Source organism: Dermacentor albipictus, chromosome 8, assembly GCF_038994185.2.
Source record: "Dermacentor albipictus isolate Rhodes 1998 colony chromosome 8, USDA_Dalb.pri_finalv2, whole genome shotgun sequence".
NCBI lineage: Eukaryota > Metazoa > Arthropoda > Arachnida > Ixodida > Ixodidae > Dermacentor > Dermacentor albipictus.
In genome coordinates, this window is record NC_091828.1 from 104973451 (window position 1) to 104995944 (window position 22494).

Below are 22494 nucleotides of genomic sequence, written 5' to 3' on the forward strand. Positions count from 1 at the left end.
AAAACCATCATACGAACCAAACCGCACTGCATGCCATCACCAGCATCTAGCCAAAGCCACATTTTGAAGGGTAACGGAGGTAACAATCCCTAACAAGAAGTCCCCGCAGACGTAAAACTGCCACACAGAAATACCCACACTTCGCTCTTGGAATGTTTTTTTTGGAAGGGGCTAACGGGAGGAAGAAGCTCTCGTGGTGAAAGCGCTGAGCCGGCCTCTGGGATTTTTTTATCTATTCGCTGCCCTCAACGAACCAGTGGCTCGGTATGTATTGCAGTACGTGGGAATCTGCAAAGCCAAGATGCCGCCCTGTCGGAAGGTACCTGTCGAAACTGAAGAGAGAAAAACGCAAGCGCTCCTACGGCTGCGTGCTTTCTTCCGGCAAATGAGAGTACAGTCGCGCGTTAATCCAACAATTACGCTCCAGCCACGGCAAGATGACGGCCGCAGCTCGCGAGGTTAGTCTCGCGAGGAGGCTTAAAATAAAATTCCTTGCCGTCTCGTCCCACTGCGTGATTCGCGTCGTGTGAGCCAAGACCCGAAGTACCTCGGCAAACGTTGGTGGTTCGCGAGGGAAGAAGGTGGGCCAACGCGGATCCGTGGCCACCGAGTCTCACTCGTGAATAGAACGAGCGTGTCCTACGTTGCAGTACGGCCGCGGGAACTAGATGGGGCCCATCGTAATTGCGTGTGGAATACGATACGAGTAAAACACGAATGAAGTGAAGAGTAAGCATGAAGAAATTCATCTTCCATTCCACCGCGTGAAACTGGATGCACAGCGAAGCTATTGCTGACGTCACACAAGCACCACCACAAAAATTGGAGGACGCTTAACCTTCGCCTTCAAGAGTGGAACACGACAGCGTTCCCGTCGACCCGCGAAGGGGTGTAAGACAATGGGCTACGGCGCAGCGAATGCGCGCCCCGCATAGGACGCGGTGAGCGTCGAGCAACGCAGCGTTCGGCGCGACAACGAAATGTGCGCCTGAGCAAGCGACGCACGCCTGAGCCTTAGAAACAGCTCGTTTCTAAGGCAACACCGCATTCACTAGAGACGCTTTTGTACCGCTTTGAAGCATCGAACTCGTGGCTGAGTGGTAGCGTCTGCGTCTCACACTCCGGAGACCCTGGTTCGATTCCCACCCAGCCCATCTTGCAAGTTGTTTTTTATTCATGAAGTGCCTGCTGGGATTTATCGCTCACGGCCAACGCCGACGACGCCGACACCAACGCCACCGGTTTTTCTGCGAGACGAGCTCCTTAACGCTGTCGCGTTAAAACAAAGATCAATGCAGCGTCAGCGAGCGCCTTCGCTGTTCGTGCTTGGGCACTGTGGTGGTCGCTGTGCATGATCACGGCGTCCATACAAGGGTGCCGTGAACATGAAGGGGTGCGAGAGTAAGCCGGCAAACGCGATTCAATCTCGCGTGCGCGAGCGAGGAACGCGGCCCGAATGCGCTCTCACTCCTGTCACCTGCGAGGAAGGGCATCAGGCGAGGGAGGAGGGTCGTTCTCCTCCGGTGGCTGCCAGCATAGACCTTCCTACAACATTACTAGAGGGAACTCTGGCGCTAGTGTCTACGTGAGCTGCAATGGGAGCGGTTGTCCCAGCATGGGAATTATGGGAAGTACATGGATTTGCCTAGACTTCGTCCTTTTTGGCTTCAAACGGCTTTGTTACTTTGTAAACTCGTCATTTTCAACAGTGTATTGCGTAATAAATATTTAAATAAACATCATTGAAATTGACCGACGGCAGGATTCGAACACAGGGACTCTCTAGTACAGAAGCCTGATATTGAAACCATTGGGCCACGGATGCATGTATCGACAAGCGAATGAAACGCACTTATGAACTTATCGCGGGCATGCCAGTGCTTTGAGACGCTAGAGACGCTTGGCGCGTTTCGATTTGGGCACGTAGACAAGCTCAATCGTTGCAATTAATAGCAATTGTACGCGTTCCTGGCGTCTTCTGCATTTCGAAGAATATAGATTGCGCTGAAATATACGACAATAAGATTTATATAGCGTAATATAGCCACAAGAACGTTTGAATCCATAAGCACGAAGATCAGACAAATCCATGTACTTCCCATCATTCCCATGGTAGGACAACTGCAGCGCCAGAGTGCCCTCTAGTAATTTTGTAGGAAACTCTATGGCTGCCAGGAGGCCTCGATGTCCTCCTCGCACGTCACTCCGTACACAGTGGAGACCACCGCGGCGTTCACTGATGCGTTGGCCACGCGAATCGCGGACGCCGTAGTAGACGCCTTTGCGCCGTAGGGACGCGTTTCTGGCGCTCGTGTGTCTTGAAAGCGATCAGCGACGAGGCCAAAGAGCGCCCGTCTGGGCCTCATCTTCACAGCGATCTGCGATGTTTGCAGAGTGCGCGTAGTGCTGGCAGCTTCGTATGCGCTGTGCTTTCGACGTTTCGGTCGCGTAGAAGCGAGAGATAGGTCAAGGTGAATTCGATTGCTGAGGCCAAGATTCCTCGTCCCAGAATATTGAAATCGAATATCGATCGATATATGTTCGTGTTTACCTGTGCGCGCTTGACACCGTGCTGGGTAATTTAGTTAAAACAAGTTGGTGGCCTAGTTGGTTTGAATATATGATAGAATCTGTAGGCGCGACCGATCAAGGACGTGGAAATACGCCTACACACAAACACAGCGCTATCTGTTTAAAATCATTTAACCAACCATGCAAGTCGATTTTATCGTCCTCAGCGTTGACACTTGGGTTACACATTTTTTTTCGCGGTCGTTGTAAAATACGATAGAATAAAAGAACTGTGGTAAGCAAAAACTTTTTCATGGTTGTTAATGCTAGCGCCGGAACACTCTTTCTGTCTTCAAAACTATCCCGAAGAAATCCTTCTCCCACCAGAGTAATTTCGAAGGTTGTTAATTGTGCCGTGATGAAGAGATGGTGGTAGCGTTGGTTCCATGCACACTGTGGCCTGAATACGCACGTTCTCCATAGAGAAAGAAAAAAAAGTTAAGAGCGGCCACTCCCATACACCCCCAGCGGCCCAATCGAACCTAGCGCACCTGGCGGTTGATGAGAGCAACTGGCCTGCACTTCCTGTTTCGGTTCCGCTGGCGCGAAATTTGGATTACCCCGCGTAACCGACGTTGGGCTGTCGCGGAAGCTTGTCATTTCAGACCACTTTTCGTCACCCAAATGGCAACGCTTTTATTTGTCGCTTTGATTTAGCGATTCACTCTTTTGTCTAGTTCAATATTTGGTGTGAATTGAGGTAGTGACGCAATTTTTATTTCGATTAAGTTGTAACAGATGGAGATAGAGGTAATCATAATTCACTACGGCTTTATCCATCGCGCTTGTCTTTTGTGTTTTGGTACAAGCGCTCATATGTATCAAAGAGACAGAGTTTCCGCAATGTTTTTATTGCAAGTCAAGATAGGCTTCTTCTGGGTTCTGCCGTTGTCAAAGCACCACGACACACTGCAGTAGCTGCCGTAGCTTGGACCGCCGGACGGCACGGCATCAGCACGGTCTGAAAATGTCAGTAAGTGCACGCTTCATTATTTACCAAAAACATATGCACACGTCATAACTGTACCAGGAAACCGCTTTGAATGAATAGCGAACCGATGCATAATATAAAACCACCGACACATCCTGACCTCTGGCCCATATAACCCGGACTTACAAGGATAAATGTTGATGCCCCGTACAGGGGTGTTCAAAAGTTCCCAGGCCGCTTTCCCATTTAATCCCATGGAGGGCATCGCGGCCTGTGAAGTTTTGGACACCCCTGTACGTACTCAGTATAAGGAGTACATTGGTAGGCAAAATAGCAGTTCACATAAGCGTGATGAAAATACATTCGAAACGTCCAAATACGAGGCCTTTGTTCAAATGCGCGCCACGCCACGCCTACGCGACAATACGTTGTGCAATGTCTTCGCCACAAAAAAATGACAAGGAACCGAAAATTACTAGAATGCGCAGTGCTTCCCAACACGGCCGCCGCAATAAGTACGTGCAGTAGTCACTGGTGACTTTTCTCCACCGTTACTTTTCTGTATAAACAATCCGCACGGACGCATACACCAGCGTCCGTCCGTGCGCCTTAGATACACACCTCGCTAAAGTACCAAACGCAATAAGCTATGCTCGCTGTTTATGTCACGTGCCATTGTTTGCAAGCAATATCGTTAAAATATTCAGGAGCCCTTACTCTATAAAGGAAACGAGCAAGCAAAACTTCGCTACAGCGCGCGCCTAACGACCTGCTTTATTTAGGTAGCGCCCGTCCCCGGAACCCCGTTTTCGGACTGAATCAGCGTGGCGTCTTTTATGTTCTTTCCAGCGTTCGTCAGCCTCTAGAACGGGCCAACGAAAAGACCGTCAACCGTGACGCGATCATTTAAACGCGGTTTAGGAATTCAATTTTCTCTAAACCGGAATTTTCCTGAAATGCGCAATTCATGATATCGACCTTAAGCGTTGTCCAGCAGATCATTTTTAATCCGCCAACACGAACTATTTTAATGGAACGCCGATACCGCGGTTATCGCAAACAGCGCTGGGCAAGAACGGTTTACCCTCGCAAACCTAGACGCAGCGTCTCGATGGCGTCTGACAAGCTGCGAGTCGCAGTGCAGTGCACAGCCGTGAACCGGTGGAAGGTAATGGCAGCTTCGCGTCCTTTGATTATTTTCACGGAACGCAACCAACAAAGATTATGCCGTTCTCGGTGGAGATAGCAAGGAAGTACAGCTAGTACAGCCCTCTTGCTACGCGTTTCTTGAGGGGGGATGCTTTTCGCAATGTTCGCGTCTCGCCGCCTCATATAGAGCCGCAAACTGCTTTTTTAGCGAACCTCGTCGCACTCACAAGTCAATTACTCCACGCTTCGCTTAAAAACGTGACTCACCTTTCTCACACACAAGAACACCGCCGCACTCGACGTTCACGAGACGTTCCCGCTGGCACGCCGCTGGTGTTGATTTCTTCTCCATGGACGAATGGTGATTGGTGTTGATGGCAGTACGAATGAAGAACAAAAAGCACGGAAGGTGTTCTCGATAAATTCTGTTCTTATGTATCAGAAACACGCCAAATTTGGGTGTATAATTATTATTTTGTAAAGCGATTGAGCAGAATTCATTACAACATTTTCTTTTTTTGCGCCTGCGTCCTCTGGCGTTTGATGAGAGCATTCGTTCGTTACGTAGCCGTGACGTAGTTCCTGAGGCCAGATTTCTCGGAGTGTCCGCTCTTAGTCTTTTTCTTTCTCTATGCGTTCTCTTCCTTTGACATCAGAATAGGAATCACAGACAAACCGGGTGCCGAATACCAAACAGTTTCACGTATCTTCATCGAGGAAAATAAGTACAAGCGCGGCGCGTTCCAGCATGAAGTGCATAACTATGGCTAATGGTTTATGTTCGGATACGTTGATTCGTGTTTTGTCAGCTACAGCAGCTCAACGCGGCTAAATATTCCATCTATAAGGTATGTAGCGAAAGATAGCGATGAACAGCTCGCACATGACATTTCTTTTTCACAAAACAAGAATCCCGACAAACAAGTTCCCACCACTTACAGTCCTGCACTCTATGTGGTGGTGCCACCAGCCAGTGAGGGCTGGTGGCATGCGTGACCACAGTTTGTAGAGAAAGAGAGAGCAACACTTCATTGAACTCGAATAGATGATGGCCTTCGGAACAAAGTCCCGGAGTTCTGGCCCTCCCTTCGCTCTTCAGGCATCCGGGCGCTGTGCAAGACCAGGGCGTTGCTGACTTCAGTTGAAAAAATTGCTAATTTTGCTTTTTGCCCCGGTACGATGTTTGAGAGCCGCTTCAATGGCGGCTGGCAGGAATTGCTAGTCTTCCCATGAGCAAAAGATAAACCAAGCTGCAGAAGGAGGCAGAGGGGTCCTATGGGAAAGAGGAGGCAAAGTAAATGAACAACTCCAGACTATGCCGTCTGTATTGGGGCAACCGCAGCAGCGTGACCATTGCGGAAGAGGTCCAGCACCTTCATAGATCATATGGCGCCGTGCATTAGGAAGAAATGGGTTTGTCAGAGCGTGTCGGAAGACTCTTGCCTGCCATCTCGCGAGCGGTGGCTCGAGAGAAGAGAACCGACGGCTCTTTAGGCGGGAGCTCAAGGGTGGAGGATCGCTGTAGACATTCTGTTGCAACTGCCGGCCCAATGCCAAGCGCCCGATTATGAGCATCGCGGACAGGCTGGTCAGCGGGGCCATGACCTGGCAGTGGAACCCAGCCTGATATTATTGTCATTTCTATAGGATACGATACGCATTCCGTGACGACTGTCAATGATTGACTTAACAATGATGGCTATCAGTGACTATGAATCAATAACTTTTTTAGCGGTTGTCGATTCATTGCTTTCCATGAAGGGTTTTTCGTCGATTATTTGAATAATGAAAACTTTGCCGGACGCTTTTCGAAACGTTGAAGGGCAGTTACCTAGTTCCAGAATCCCATCTTAGAATTTAAGACATGCAACAAAGTTTGAAACACAAGTGTATAATCGCTTCATAAACTGGAGGCGAGCACAGAATTAAATAATTTGCATGGTGCTAGTGAAACTTTGCAAGGTACAATTAAACAAGAAATAAGAAAAATGCGAATGTGAAAAGTGAACTCCAACTGATATATGTAAGAAATCGCAATACGCGAAGGGAAAGGACAATGACAGGTATAGGAATTTCAATTGTCAGCTCTTTTTTTTTACAGCTAGAAGGATTGTCACTTGGTTGGGAGGTTCGAGTAAAACCGGCACCTTCATTGAATGACCACACATAGATGCACGGACGCTATAAATTCCTGGAATCGACATGAACTTCATCGCCCTGTCGAACACATGCTGAAGAACCGGCAACCAGGCCGTGCCACGTCTTTAGTGGACTGGGAATGGCACGACGATCAACGACTGGGTTGCTACGACATGTCTTGAACTGCTAGGCGTGTCAAACCTACCGCTTCGGCCCGCGTGGGTGCAAAGAGGAGAAGCGCCCGGTTCGGCATCGCTCGGGACTCTGAAAAATTGGAGGACGCTTAAGCTTCGCCTTCAAGAGTGGAACGCGACGCGCCCCGCATCGGACGCGGTGAGCGTCGAGCAGCGCCGCGTTCGGCGCAGCAACGAAATGTGCGCCTGAGCAAGCGACGCACGCCTGAGCCTTAGAAACAGCTCGTTTCTAAGGCAGCACCGCATTCACTAGAGACGCTTTTGTACCGCTTTGAAGCATCCAACTCGTGGCTGAGTGGTAGAGTCTCCGTCTCACACTCCGGGGTCCCTGGTTCGATTCCCACCCAGCCCATGTTGCAAGTTGTTTTTTATTCATGAAGTGCCTGCTGGGATTTATCGCTCACGGCCAACGCCGACGACACCGACGACACCGGCTTTTCTGCGACACGAGCTCCTTAACGCTGTCGCGTTAAAAGCAGTAGACAGTCGCTCTCCCACAGCCGCCCCGTCACTGCTCGTGCGCCGCCATTCGAGATCGATTTCAATATTTTCGCGATGCTCCCGTCAAAGCCTCAATACGATTATTCGAACACGTTGATTCGATTAAGTCAAATAAATCAATTTAAGTCAGAGTAGCAACCAGCACCAGGCTACGAAGCACCCGGACTCCACCAGCTACAGCCCTTGCCAAAATGTGATCGTGAACCTGCGGCACATATGCTAATGGAAATAGCGAGCCTTCGTTTGAAAACTCGCGTATCCCGCGCACTGTGGCAATCGATGTGAACGAAGCTTGGTATCCTGTTTGCGTTGATTGACAATAATTAACGATGATAATGGTGGTAATTGTGCAATTCTTTGGAGTTTAGCCCAATACGAGAGTGGCGAGTTGATGTTAAACGTCGCGTTGCGTGCTCCACTGCTGTTTGTGTGCGTAGCGCACAGAACAAACAGGGAGACATGTTTGGTTCAGGCGTTGTTGCGCGTCATTTTTCATAATATCTCAGAGAGTTGAGCATTACCATTTCCTCACATGAAACATCGCATCGCGGTAGAAGTTCTCAAATTTATTTGAGTTATCGGGCTGTGCGTAATTGAATATTTTATTCCAAAATTATAGGTATACATTGTACGCATACATTCGCAGTCTGTAGCACGTTGCGCTGCGTACGAAAAAGGCTCCTGTACCGCGCGACGCTTCTTTCGAGCGTGGGTGTCCTCCACGCTGAGTGCCCGGGTGGGAGCCATTTTGCTGGCGCGGCCATCACTCCGCTGAGACTCAGTAATGCTGGGATGTGGGATATCTACCCACTACTGGGCCTGACGCTAATCCTTTGGGGCGCATCTTGGACGATGAACGAGGAGATGTTCAGATGTAGATTTGGAACGTTGTAAGCCATTTTTTCTTGCGTTGTGAGCAAAAACAGATATGCTACCTATTGCATGTTTTGAATCACGCTCCGCGAGAACCTGTGCTGGTTCACAGCGTGATATCAATGCGCCGTCAACCTCCGATATCGACCGCAGTGACCAACGCACTTGCACATGACCAAATTAAATAAGAGATAATACAGAGCCCTGAGACATTCATGTTTATAGTTGAGGGAAGGATGGAGAAATAGCGCCAACAATGCTCTTGGCTTGGGCGAGAGGCAAGTCACTGATCTAGTTGTTGGTACAAATCCGGGAACCTCGCCTTTGCATTCTGCCCAGCGTGATGTTATGGATTGCGTATTCGAACGCGTTTTTTTAAGGTGAGATGCTTGTATGGCTCTATGTTAACCGGTGCTGTTTTTGTCAATAATTCGTTTTGGAAATGTTGAGTAGCATATTTTGAGTCGGAGATGAGACGTGGATAGCCAAAAAGTGGTGAGTGTAGGTGATCGAATTACCAGAGGTGGCGAATAAATCAGCTAAAAGTTATGTGTTCTAGTAGCTTGCCCGCGCATGATGTGAGAGAAATAGGCCGCATGTTCGTGTGGTTCTCCGTGCTTGGAAATGAACGAGAGCTGGACCGATTTCCAGGGGTCCGGCATTTTGCTAGAGATTTGCGTCTCCTTCATGATGCACACTTAGTGCTGGTAGACTGGTTCGGAGAAATTGCGAAGCCTGCTCACGGTGAGGTGGTCTGGTCTGGAGGCCATGTTCTGGCAGCGGCATGTGCCTAATTAAGCTCATCACCCGAAAAGTGAAAAGTCACCCGAAAAGTGATATGCTTTGTATCAGCAAAAAAATTGGCTAGATGTAGCTTTGTCTGATTGCGGTTCCCTAGCAGATGTTGAAAGTTGTGAGGGTAGGGCTTGTTCACGTTCATGTACCAAGGTTTTTAAGAGGCCCGGCGTCTCCGCCACTGCCGTGGAAAAAATTGTCAAGAAATGTTTATATTCCAACGATACAAATGAATGTCGACAGGCGTGGACAGTAATTAGGAGCATTGTAATATAAAAAGAAACAAATAGATTCTTGCAGGCAGAAGAAACATTGCTTTTCATGCACGAAACCGTCGACCTTTTCAATTTTACTAAATTCCCCTAAGAGATCAAAAGCATTTTCCCTTGCCGTCAGGCAGCTAGGCTTGTCTGGTCTCCGGAGCTGCTGGTCTAAATTCGCGCCTTCAGTTCCTGGTACCGTTTAGATTTGGGTTACATCTCGTTAACTTTTCAGCCACAGCCTGCTTGAAAGACAGGAGAGACGTTAACTCTTTGTGTTGTAGGTGGAAATCTGTTGCGTCGCGACCATATTGGGCTCGGACATTGCAGGCAACAATGCCGAGTAAATATGTGGGCATCCTGACGGCCCATTTCCTACAGCTGACCTTCGTCTGCTTCATATGTATGGCACATTTCGTATGTCTTCGTACATTTGAAATATACCTGTAGATGAGGTCCACTCCTCACACCTATTGGTTATGTCCCTATATACTTCCCAGGATTCGTTGCATCATTCAACCAGAAATTGCAGAAAGCATAGGGTATATTTGAAGAGCACTGAAATATCAATTTATGGCTTTGTCGTCTTTCCAATTGTCCATGCACACATTTCTGTTCTAACACACGAGGCAGGTCGATTCTCTGTGGCTTACTTTGCTGTCATTGCTCAGGCATACGGCGCCGTCGTCAGTTCTGTTTAAATTTGCTCGTCCGGGCATGAACTTTTTCTAAGCAATAAGAATGAGGTATGCGGTAAAATATCGATTCGTCAAAATGGGTGACTTCGGCGCAGTTGTCTCCGTAAGCTGTATAATTACCGCTCTGCATAGCCTACTGGCTTTGAAGTAGTCAGAGAGATCTGTACCTTTCCCAGTATATATAAAAAAAGAAAACAAAAGTCAAGCACCAACTCATCTGGCGAGGTCGACGCAAAATCCGTGATATAACGTCCTTGGAAACACGGAAAAAGACGCACCAAATCTACACACCCACAACTTATGTCGACAAATGCGCACGCGTTTCCGACACGTGTGATGAACGCGAATTTCGGCTTTCAGTGCATTGAGCCTTTGTTAACCGATTCACAGCGGACAGTGCCATAAATTTTACCCGCCGTATTCCATATACAAGAAATACTCAGTGATAAAAAATAGAAAAAGAAAACATCGTGGTGGCCACCTGCTGCGCGAGTTGGTCGACGCGATAATTGTTATTTTATAATAAGTCACCCACTCAAGATGTCTTGAGGTACCTTCCTTTGGAGTCTCGAAAAAAGCAAACTCTGTGCAGCGAAAGCGGTGAGCTTGGAGGACACTAAATGTTTTCCAGATATATCGGTACAGAAAGGTGGCTCGTACCAGTGCGGGATCTTAGCACTGCAGTGGTGGGCATTGGAGCACGTGTCTCTCAGTAAGGGAGGGGGAAGGGAAGGCTCACTCCTTGCTACAGCGCTGATGTCCCCGCCTACTTAAACGACCTTCGGCCCTCCTGAGGGGCGAAATCGCAGGTGGAGAGGGAGCGATACGGTCGCTTACACAAAGGCGATGGTCGGTTGCGTTGGCCAGTTTCGCGCTTAAGAAAAAGACAGAAGTGAGGGATGCTCTCCTCGCCGCGGACTACGCTGGTCGCCGCAGCGGCCTAAAAATTCCACGAGCCGAAAAATCGCTGTCGAGAAAGGTCAGGTGGGGGGGGATTAGTTAGTGGCTTCGGTGGGGAGGGGGGGAGTGGAGGGGGTAATCGCCTAACCCTCTATGATCCGTCAAAACTTACGACTCGCGCGACGATAAGGGGACGAGACCCGTCAAGATGAAATATCAGACCGTGTGATAAAATTTGATTAAGGCTTCCGTTGGGGCTGGAATATCATAGTTGTGCTCAACTTTAGAGCGCTGCTTTCTAAATCAGAATATTTGTCTATTAATCACACCAGAACTACCGTAGCGCATGCTTGTGTGTTTTCTAAAGCCGCTGTCATAAACATGTCGTCTGGACTTCTGGGTTATGATATTTCGTGGTGGACGACTCCTGCAAATAATGACGAGCAGGTGCAGTAGGTGCAATTTCTTTTTTCTCGACTGCCTATACGGGCAGATATGATATCTCTGGGACATAAGACAACAAACGAGAGCATCGCGCGTACGTCACACGCGGCTCGGCTCTGATTGGCCGCATTCGTCCACGACGTCACCAAGCGCGAGGCAGCGCCGGATCGCGACCCAGCAGTACTCGTCGAGGTCGTCGAGCTGCGTGCGCCCGTCTTCCCGTCGATGACACGTGACTCTTTCCTTGACGACTCCCGCGAGTCGCATGAAATCGTGCAAGCCTTCGAAGGACCTGACTTCGTCTCGGAGAGCGGCCGCTGCCTCCTCCTTGCCGATGGACTGGACTTCGGCAAGTTCCGCCAGCAGAGCTCGGTGCCGCAAGACCCGCTCCAGCGCCGTCGCAATGGCCCTGTCGATAGCGCGCCAAGCGTCGTGACGGTTTCATATCTAGTCGAAGTCGCCAAATGCAAGAACTTTCACAACAATAGCAGGGATACCATGCGTCAAATCATGGTCGAGCCGATTCAGCCACAAAGCCAGTTGTCACTGTAGCTCCTCTCTGTCTATATATATACACCATAACAAAATGCTGCCCTAATACCAATTCAACACAATTAAATTAAAGAAAGCATATATCGCTCATCTAGATGATAGATTGAGTCGGTATGTTTCAAAAATAGCCAAATGCATCATTTCCTGAAGCACTTGCTGCCCTTACCTCGACTGCCTTCGCCCGATTCGAGTATGAGCTCGCGACCTCGTTAGGGCTCAGTTTCAAGAAGTTGTCGCCACTTGTTTCAAAGTAGCTGCCCCGCCGCATAAGAGCTAATGCTATAAGCGACAGTGGATTGGTAAATTAGTAGTCAAAATAAGAACGGCTGGCTGTTTTTCTACATGTAAACGGCAGGGTTTAAACGACAGGTCTAGAAGAAATCCAAATTTTTGAAAGCAATATGATCACGCTATATTCTTCCCCACACGAAGAGTCTTGCGAATATTTCCATCAAAGTTCTGGAGGTGCGAACATCCAATTATTGCCACTTACTTGTCAGCATTAGCGCCTGCGAGGAATCTCGAAGCACTGGACACCAGGCGGGAGTTTCTTCTCGCCGTGTCCCAGATGACAAACGAGTCGTTGTTCATGTAGCCAGGAATTTCGACTCTTATGAGGCTGTAGTTCCGAGATATGCCGTCGGACAAGCGACTCACGAACGCCTCCAAGTGCCATCCCTTTTGTACCGAAACGGAGAACCTCCGTATGTTTTCGCTGTGCTTGACGACATCAGCCATGCGCTCAGAGTCCTCCTTAGTCACGCAAGTCGCGCTGACGCACAGCTCTGCTAAGCTGCTGTTCCTCGACAAAGACTCTACCACTGCCGTCCAATCTAGGTCACTTTCATTCGCCGAGTAGGCGACAGACGCCGAGATCAGTCGCAATATTTTCAGCGTGGTGGTGGTCCCAACATAGTCTGCCAGAGCAGACGACAGGTCCTCCCTGTACGTGCCAGGATCAACAGTCACAGTCAGCGATGTCACGTGGTTCAGCGAACACAGCTGGTGCAGAAGCCTGCCAAGCGGCGGAGCATCGGTTCCGTGATCAGCCTGGCAGGCGATGACGGCGCGGAAGCAATGGTACCTGAGGAAATGCAAATCGTGCCGATAGCAGGAAGCCCCCAACTCTGGTCCAAAAACGACCTTCTCTTCTGCACCACTTTCTCGTAGGGCCTCGCAGACTTGTCGCAAAGCGATGGCGTCCGTGGCGACCCCGTCTATGATGACGTGCTTTAGATTCTGCTTCGTCGAAAGCGCTCTGAAGAACAGAGCCCACTTCAGTGGCTTCCAGATGTTGAAGGGAAGTGTAAGTTCTTCGAGCGTCTCATTCCCCGTGAGAGATGTCAACCAGCCATCCCAGGTGACAGTACTCCTGTGTTGGTGAATATTGTAGGGGTCAGGACGGCCGGCCGAAATGTGAACACTGCGCAGCGTCCTATTTCTTGCAGAAATGTTGGCGACGCTTTGCACACATTGCCGCGACACGAACGCTGTCCTGAAGTCTAGTCTGGTGACGGTCCGGTTTTTCTCGAGTCCTCGTAGTATCAGCTGCATAGAAGTGCTGTAAACGTAGCCCCTTCCCACAAAGTTTAGCGTCGTCAAGGCAGTGGAACTCTTCAGGTACTCCGCGAAAGTAGCGGAAATTTCTTCCTGGGCGTATGTCACGACATTAAAGTTCAACGATAGCTCCTTTAGGGTTGAGCACGCCATAATTGCAGTCAAGAGCGCCTTTGCAGCCCTTAGGCTCATGTTTAAATTAGGAATATGGAGACTCGAGCGACCTCATCAACAGGAGAGACGTCAGCGCGTCCAGAAAAGACCGCCGGCACTCCGCATCACTGGTGCACTCGAAGTACTTCAAGTTTGGCACGGTCGGGACGACCGCGCAGAAGTTACTGTAGGGGCCGAGACCCCCGCTGAACGAGTCCCGCAACTTGAGCGTCTCGACGGACTGGTTTCCACGAAGGGCGTCGCACAGGAGCTCGTCGTACAAGGTGAGCCTGCCCATCGTGACGTCCAAACGCGTCACGCAGTGATGCTTCTTGACGAGGCAGTGCAGCAGCGTGGCGACCCGGTGCAGTGTGTCCAGCGAGTGGTCCCTCATGTACGGGCAGTCAATGCTCGCCACGGTCAGCCCGCTGCGCGTTCGCGGGCTTTCTCTCAGTTCGAGCTTGGCCTGCGAAAGCACTTCGTTCCACACACTGAGGTGTCGAACGATATGACACGCTCGGTCCTCGGTCGCAGTGCAAGGTGACGTGTTGTCAACGGCATGGCCCGAGAAGAAGCCCTTTATTCCTTCGATGTCTGCCAAGCCAACGTCGCACACATTCAACGAATCTGACCGACCAGTTGTCATCGGGAAGTTTCTTGGGGCTTCACCGCTTGCCATTGAACCTGGAAGGACAGATGGGTAGATCTTCCGAAAGCGATCATGCGTGTTGACGCGTTAAATGTAAGCTATACCAACTATTTACTCTTAAAGTGGTGCATTAACTGGATCGTTCCCCAGATTTTCTTATTGAGCCATCCGGCTCGTCATAGCCGCAAAGGCAGTTTGGAAGCGGTGTTTGAATGTGACGTCAATCATTCTCTCCCTCACGCTCTCACGTACGCATCACGTATTCCCGTCTAGATCGCGGTCCATGCAATTTTGCCATCGTTCACTCTACGTTCTTGCATCGTGCTTTGTACTCCGGCTATCGGCAGGGAGTCGCTGCAGATTGCACCGCGGGTAGCTGGCGTTACAATGGGGACAAAGAGCTGTGCGCTCAGAGCTTCTGCTTTGTTTCGGTTCCGACGGCCACCTCGCTATCCCCCAGAGCGAAATAATAGCGTTAGCTTTTCGTGCTGCTGTTAAAACGACGTTGAGACCAGCAAGGAGATGGGTATAGCAGACACTCGTGCACATTAATGGCAGATTAGACCAGACTTTTGAGAGCGCTTCCAAAGCGTTTCCATGGTCGCGTAAAGCGACAATGCAGCTGTACTACGGACCCAAATGACTTTACAGTCACATTACTCTGGACTTGTTAAGACTATCATAACGCGCCATGATAGTATTATTGCCACGATAAAGCTTGCTTACATTTTTAAAGGACAACTGATTGTTGGTAGGGGTGCCCGAAAAAGGAGCATTCGAATGTGCCATAAGGTAGAATGTTATAAGTTAAATGATACGCGTTGTTAATGCAAGTGCTCAGAATTTACGTATAATTTGCCTCCTGATGTGAGGCGAATGAGCTCGCTGCTCGGTTGACGCAAGAGATCTAGACTTGGCATATTGGCCTCAGAAATCGGCCGGCTCGCATTCGCGGGGATCACAGAGCCCATCCGAAGACGCCATCGGATTTAGCTTACACTCGCCATTCCCCCTGGTTCAGCGGTTCGAGCCTTTCGGGAACACGCACGCACTTGGCACTCACCAGAGACGCCAGTCGATGTTTCTAGCTTACTCTTGTACTTGTTGAGTCTTGTTCTCCCTTCTGACGTGGTTGTTGTTCTTGACGCTCCGACTCCACCACCAACGCCCTGTAGACTGCTTCTTCTTCGTCGACCTTAGCACGAGAACCAACAATCGTTCCTCTCGTTTTAATTTTCTACATGAATATTGTTACGAAGACTAAATCGTCAAAGTACAGATGAGAAAAGAGTGTGCAGCTAGGCTAGAAAGCGCGGCGGTGCCGTGGGTTCCATCTCCGCACTAAAACAAATATTTTTTTTTTCGCTAACAGCGAGGCTGTCTGCCAGAGGAAACCGCGTGGAATTTCATTGGTATAGCTTCACGTATTCTGATGATGACTACAGAAACGACGAGGATGAAATCAGAAAATAAAATAACGAACATTGTACAATATAATTTTACATAATGTTATATTTTTAAAAATATAATTTATAATGACAAATTCACGTAGTCAGCAACTTGTGGGAGGTCACGATGCGACCCTTTCGGTCTCGAACCACTTTCCAACGAAAGGCCTTCACTGCCGCATTTGTAACCCCTCCACATGTTTCTTGTGGCGATCTCAGATGTTCTTGGTTTGAGTAAAGTGTTTACTCCAAAACACGCAGCGATGGTTGGCACACTTACGTTGACCCGCTCATGTGAGCATCGCAACTATTCGCAAGTTCCGTCGTAGATCTCAGTTCTCGTGTGATCACCCCGATCTTCCATCAAGCACGCCGGCCATGTTCTGATGCTCACGTGACGCGCCAGGTACTTCGCAGCGTCATAGGGAACACACGAATGATAAACACATAATTCTGGGGACAACGAAGGAAAGAAAAATCTTGTGTGACGTCAGAGCAACTATTCTTCGGAACCAGCCGTCCTGCGGGGAGACGCATGTTGGCTTATAAGTGCAATGACGATGATGATGGTGATTATGATGGTTGTAGTGATGATGATAATGATGAAGAAGGACCTGTTTGCGGTAGGTGTAAAGAGCCAGAATAACTATTGTGAGTTGGAAGCTAGCCGAATGCGTGCATGGTAGGCAACTGCAGATATATAAATCGAGATCTAAGACCGATAAACATGAAAGAAAAAGGCTCGATTCAGTTCTAGAGACGTCAAGAAATGCACTAATTATGCATAACTGAGAAGCGATACAAACTTAATCCAAAGTATTGAATAGAGAATTGAAGCACGAAGCACAGAAGACCGCTCTATGAACAAAGTCGAAGCATAAGAAAATTGAAATAATTAGTGACAAGAGTAGAAGAAATGCTGATGAAAATAAAATTAGAGGGAGCCTGGAAAAATTTAGGACAATTGTACTGAGTCATTAAAGTAGGTCCTTCTGATCATTAAGGGACGCATTTAAGTAGCCCGCGTAAAGCGTGTAATTTATTATGAGGTTTAGAAGAGGTGAATCGCTACCGATCGCAGCGATGCCACTCTCCTGAGTTTTCAGCCCAATTGATGTCACTTAAGGGAAAGCATTGGTTTGGGGAGATTGGCTCCCGAGGTGGCGTTACAACGTTCTCCGTGTTGACGTGAGCTGCGTTGGTCACTGTTGATCTCGAGCTTTTTAACGCGATAGCGTTAAGGAGCTCGTGTCGCAGAAAAGCCGGTGTCGTCGGCGTCCGTGGCGTTGACCGTGAGCTTCAAATCACGGCAGGCACTTCATAAATAAAAAGCAACTTCCAAGATGTGCTGGGTGGGTATCGAACCAGGGTCTCCGGAGTGTGAGACGGAGACGCTACCGCTAAGCCACGAGTTCGATGTTTCCAAGCGGTACAAACGCGCCTCTAGTGAATGAGGTGTTGCCTTCGAAACTAGCCGTGGAAAGTTATACTGCGGTGTATATCGGCAATTATGAACATGTAACTTACAGAAGTCGCAATTACACGAGTAGCGAAGTGCGTTTCCGCTGCATTTCTTCTGCGCTTTCCGCACACGCAGAGCCATCTTGCGGGAAACACATAAGACCCCCTCCTCTCCATGTACGGCGCTGCCCGGACAGATGGCGCGCCACGCGCGCATTGGAGCTGCGAGGACCGGTGCGAGGCGGTTCGCGGCCCGGACTCTCTCTCCCCTGACAACGCTTCGCCTTGCTCCCACTGGAGAATCAAGCGTCCTTCCTTTCTTTAGATCGCTATCTGTCTATCTCTCTGCCCGTGCCGATCACGACGTTTGGCTGGCGTGCATCATTTCCCCCTCCGAGATACCGAGTTCTTCGGTTGGTTCCGCTTGCTCGGGCGCACGTTTCGTTGCTGCGCCGAACGCCGCGTTGCTCGACCATATGGCTCGACGCTCACCGCGTCCGATGCGGGGCACCTCGTAAGTGATGGCTGCCCTGTAGCCCATTGTCTTACACCCCTTGGCGGGTCGACGGGAACGCTGTCGCGTTCCACTCTTGAAGGCGAAGCTTAAGCGTCCTCCAATTTTTTTTTTCGCAAGCACGGTTTTCTGGTTACGTTGTGGGCTGCAGATCATGCCACTGGCGACATGTCAAGCTGCGACATTGTGTCACTCTGCAGCAGAATACGCGAACAGAGTGGCCTCAGCGCATCGGCCGGTCGTTATCCGATCGGCTCCAGCATCTAGCCAATCACAGAAGCAGACAAAATCGTCATGAGACCATTTCAAAATGGCGTCGTACTTGATACCTCTGGAGCGTCTGCTATTCTTGAAAAGTTTTCTTCGGTGGAAGCGAGCAGGTGTGCAACTGACATGGACAAAGTGCATAGAGTCTGACCATTTGAATCTTCAAAAGTCTGCGGTAGAGTTCATTTCACTGCAGACCCCGTTTTACTGATTAAACTTAACTGCCAACTGAAGTGAAACTTGAGAATACTTGCAGCAAAGCATACATTTTATTTCATTTCAATGAAGAATTAGGCTTTCACCGTTCCACTATGCTATACGAATGAAAACGTACAAAATTACGAGCTTATATTTCTTTGTGGCTATCTCCTTGTTTATGTAACGAGGAAAGTTTGAAATACGAACTATTTTCAGTCTCGCCGAGGAACAGTGGCTGGCGGTTGTGAGGGCGTGGGCGGGGCTTCACTGCAGACTTAAGTTCTTTCCGACTATAGTACACTGCAGCTTAGCGCTAGCGGATAGCGTCTTGTGCCTTCTGTGCCGCTACGGCGTCAAAGAAAAACTGTTATAAATAATGAAATATACCATTTTATTGTGAGCGAAATATTGACCATTCGTGTTTCTTCGTTTAAGTCCAATTTAGAGGTTATTGCATTAGCAGCAAGCAATTAGTTGCGCATAGTATAACCAAGTTTACGTGCCTTCACCAGGCAAGTTGAGCCGTGTAAGGCGTACGAGCCATGACCATGAAATTGAATTCGAAATGAACGCCGTCCATAACCAGAAATCAATGCCAACTGAAGTTTCACTTCAGTTGGCATTGAAGCTTCATGAGTAAAACGGGCTCAAGCAGTGAAATTAATTGTACCGAGGATTTAGAGGAGTAAAATGCTCAGACCCCATACACTTTGTCGATGTCTGTAGCGCAGCTCATCGCTTCCGCTGATGAAAAGACTATTCAAGAACAGCAGACCCTCTGGAGGTATCATGTACGACGCCATTTTGAAAACGTCACCTGACGACTTTGTTTGCTCCTGTGATTGGTTAGCTGAGCAACACAACGCCGCGCGGTTCGTGTGCCTCGGTTGCCAACTGCTGTTTGTTAAAGTTGTATCCGACTATAACGAATCAGTCTTCATAAGATACGCTAGATTGGAGAAAGCGATAACCGCAGCCATTGTTCCTATAGCTTGCAAACTTCACGCGTTACCATGAATCGAGCCCAGTTTGGTGCTAGGTTGGAGCCGTCCCTTAGGTGGGTGCCGCCACGTTTGTTGACGCAAAGCCTTTGGGGCAGCTTTTGGGGCTGCAGCTAAAATCAGTGAAATAATGTGCCGGACGCGAAAGCCAAACGCAGTTTGAGTCTCGAGCATGCGCAGTGCCTTCAACGCTAATTCTTTGGGGCCCGAAACATTTATGGGGCCGCGATTCTGAAACTCTATTAAAGCGGAAGCCTTAATTGGCTCATACCGCCGATGAGCTTGAATAAAACGCCTTGTCCGGTATAAAGGTACAAAAACTATCTTCAACAATGGCTCATACCCCCCTAAGCAAGCAAAAAAATGCAATGTCTTATCCCTCTCGTCTGAAGACAAGTGGCTCTCCGCTATCAAGAGCCCTGATGCCGGGGTGCAACTATGGGCTGTCCAGAGGGCCCACGATGCGGCGGTCGGGCAAGGCCTGGCTGTCCCAACGTGGGAGCGGCCCGCGGCGCTATAACGCGTACCTCAGGACCTTATTAAAGTTTCGCATCCATCCATTTATCCATCCCTCTCGTAACGCAGAGGCTACAAGCACTCGGCAAAGTGAGGCGTACAGTGCGTATACATTGTAATCACGCATACAACGCACAGAAAAGCGTCGTCTAGTCGAGTGGCACAAAAAAAAAAAACACGTGTCCTTCTCAATGGCTCATACCCCCGTAAGCAGAGAAAAAGTGCGGCGGCTCATACCCCCGTAAGGTTGAGGCAGCAAGCGCTCAGAAAACTGAAGCGAGCAGTGCATGTATTCATTTAAATCACCCAAACAACACACAGAACTGCACGCGTTTCAATCCCCTGCTCAGAGGATGGACAGTAAAGTCGAAAAGGAAGGTCGTTGGTGCGAGTCTGACCCCGCTATACGAGCGCGCTAAGCCGCAGCGAAGCATCGGAAAACGAGCCGAAGAAGCCGAACCGCGAAAGCAGCAACACGACGATGCCGAGATTACCAAGTGAGCAGCAGGCCTTCGCCTTCACATGTTACAGGAGTGTAACATACTGCTGAACGTTTTGCTTCCATTAGCTGTATTTTCCAATAAAAATGTCACTTTGCCCGTCCACGCCCTGCACTGATCGGTTTCGCCCGTGTCTTTCATCCCTTTTGCACCGTTTGAGAAATGAATTTCGATGAAATGACTTCAGAATGTCACAGCGAAAAACTGTATACATGATGTTCGCGTTGCGGCTAATCACACGGGGATTCTTTTTTTCGGCATTCACGTCGGCGTCTGGTTTGCTTACACTGTTAGCACCGAGATTGTTTTTCAGCACTGCCTTTGGTATATTACAGGGGCGCACTAATGACTTTGCGCACCAATACATGCTGTGTGCGTCTGCCGCTGAAGCACCACTTTCGGCGGCAACTACTTGTGCCTTTCGGAATACAGTTTTCAGAACACGGGATCAAAGTGAAATCTAAATTTCATCGCAGCCTGCAGTCAGAGGTCCGTACCGAAAGGTAGAGTTGGTACTTCGCTGTACAATCATCGCATTCCTGACACACATGTCACACTGGGCGGTGAAGTCGCGGAAAATGTTGAGTTATGCTCATTTTCCGGGCTCGGAAATATTCTAACATATTACGTTATATATATACGGCATATATACGTATGTATACGTTAGATAGCCCAACTCCGGTGTCACATGACCTGCGCGCTTAAGGGTTACGAGCTACACGCGTCTTCTGGTCAGCGAAACTTCATTTACGACTCACGCGACGATAACTGGACGAGGCTCCACTGTGAGCCGGCCAACTTGGAGTCGATTCATCGTCAAACTTTGCGCTAGTCCTTGTGCATCTTTATTTGTCCCCGTTTGTCCAGCGCGAAGTTTGAGGACGATCGAGGCCCGTCCGCGTGCACTATCAGAGGCTGTGTCACCTAATTTGCCTTTCAGCCACACCAGAACCACAATAGTACGTGTTTATGTGTTTTGTTAGATTGGGCGCGTTAAGTTAAGGCGCTCGAGCGCGCTCTAGCCAGCAGAGCGCGCTCTTTTAAGCTTAACGGCTAAAAAGCGACTTCCGGTGCGTGACTGCGGAGCGCGCTCCACGCGCACCATCCTGGAAAAGGTGCGCGAGAGCGCGCGCCTGCTACGGCTTCCGGAAAAATGACGTGTTTCCTACTCTTTCCACCAATGCAAGTCCGTTCTCCTTGCCCACTCGTTCCTCTCACCGCCGTGCTGCCGGGCGTCTGAAGCTACTGTCAGGCGAGATCGGCAACATGTTGGCGCGCTTTGAGCTTGCATCGCATCCTAAGCGGCTGCTGCTGCCTCCGTCGCCGCGCGTCAAGTTCTTCTTCGTCTAACAAGGACTGCAGAAGTACGGTCGGCGGGGCCATTTTCGAAAAGCGCGCGAAGTGCAATAGCGGATGCGGAAGCAACATAACATTCGCCAGACGGCACGGCACGTTCGTGCACCCGAAAACAGTCGGCGAAAATGGCCGTTAAGTTAAGCTCCGAAGGCGTCGCACTCGAGCGCACTCGAGCGTGCTCCTTTGGAGTTCGGAGCGCGCTAACTTAACGCGCCCATTGCATTCATGAACTTCTCTTTTGGACTGCTTTTTGTTTTTGAGTGACGGCATTTCGCGGTGGATGGCTCCTGCAAATAACGACGAACACGCGTAGTATGTCCGATTGCTTTTTGTTTTCTTCTTGACTGCCGGTCTGGGCAGATGGCATGTCTCTGAGACAAAATACAACGACGGGCAGCATCGTGCTTACGTCACACGCGGCTCGGCTCTGATTGGCCGCATTCGTCCACGACGTCACCAAGCGCGAGACAGCGCCGAATCGCGATCCAGCAGTACTCGTCGAGGTCGTCGAGCTGCGTGCGCCCGTCTTCCCGTCGATGACACGTGACCCTCTCCTTGACGACTCCTGCGAGTCGCATGAAATCGTGCAAGCTTTCGAAGGACCTGACTTCGTCTCGGAGAGCGGCCGCTGCCTCGTCCTCGCTGATGGACTGGATTTCGGCAAGTTCCTCCAGAAGAGCTCGGTGCCGCAGGACCCGCTCCAGCGCCGCCGCAGTGGTCCTGTCGAAAACGCGATACGTGCCGGGACACGTTTACATCTAGTCGAAGTCGCTAAACTCAAGAAAAGGTTTCACCGCGATACAATAGCAGTGGTAACATGTGTTATGGCGTGGTAGAGCCGATGCAGTCATACGAAGGAAGTTGTTG

The 22494-nt window shown here is 49.5% G+C and overlaps 3 protein-coding genes across 6 annotated transcripts in view; all 3 read right to left on the reverse strand.

Moving 5' to 3' along the window:
- LOC139048938 (protein NLRC3-like) overlaps positions 1–22494 on the reverse strand; it is a 462676-nt gene that overhangs the window by 88121 nt on the left and 352061 nt on the right. The gene's annotated exons all lie outside the window — the stretch shown is intronic.
- On the reverse strand, positions 11478–15547 carry LOC139048939 (uncharacterized). Its single transcript, XM_070523926.1, has 3 exons — positions 15430–15547; positions 12501–14401; positions 11478–11864 (listed from the first exon to the last, which is right to left on the reverse strand). The coding sequence occupies exons 2-3, from the start codon at positions 13754–13756 to the stop codon at positions 11555–11557; spliced, it is 1566 nt and encodes a 521-aa protein (XP_070380027.1). The 5' UTR covers positions 13757–14401; positions 15430–15547; the 3' UTR covers positions 11478–11554.
- The window catches only part of LOC139048925 (uncharacterized), a 198164-nt gene continuing 197610 nt past the window's right edge, over positions 21941–22494 (reverse strand). For all 4 annotated transcript variants that reach the window (XM_070523901.1, XM_070523900.1, XM_070523898.1 and 1 more), the window contains one exon: positions 21941–22347. In XM_070523901.1, coding sequence (XP_070380002.1) covers positions 22038–22347 — 310 coding nt within the window. In that variant the 3' untranslated portion in view covers positions 21941–22037. The remainder of the gene's footprint in view (positions 22348–22494) is intronic.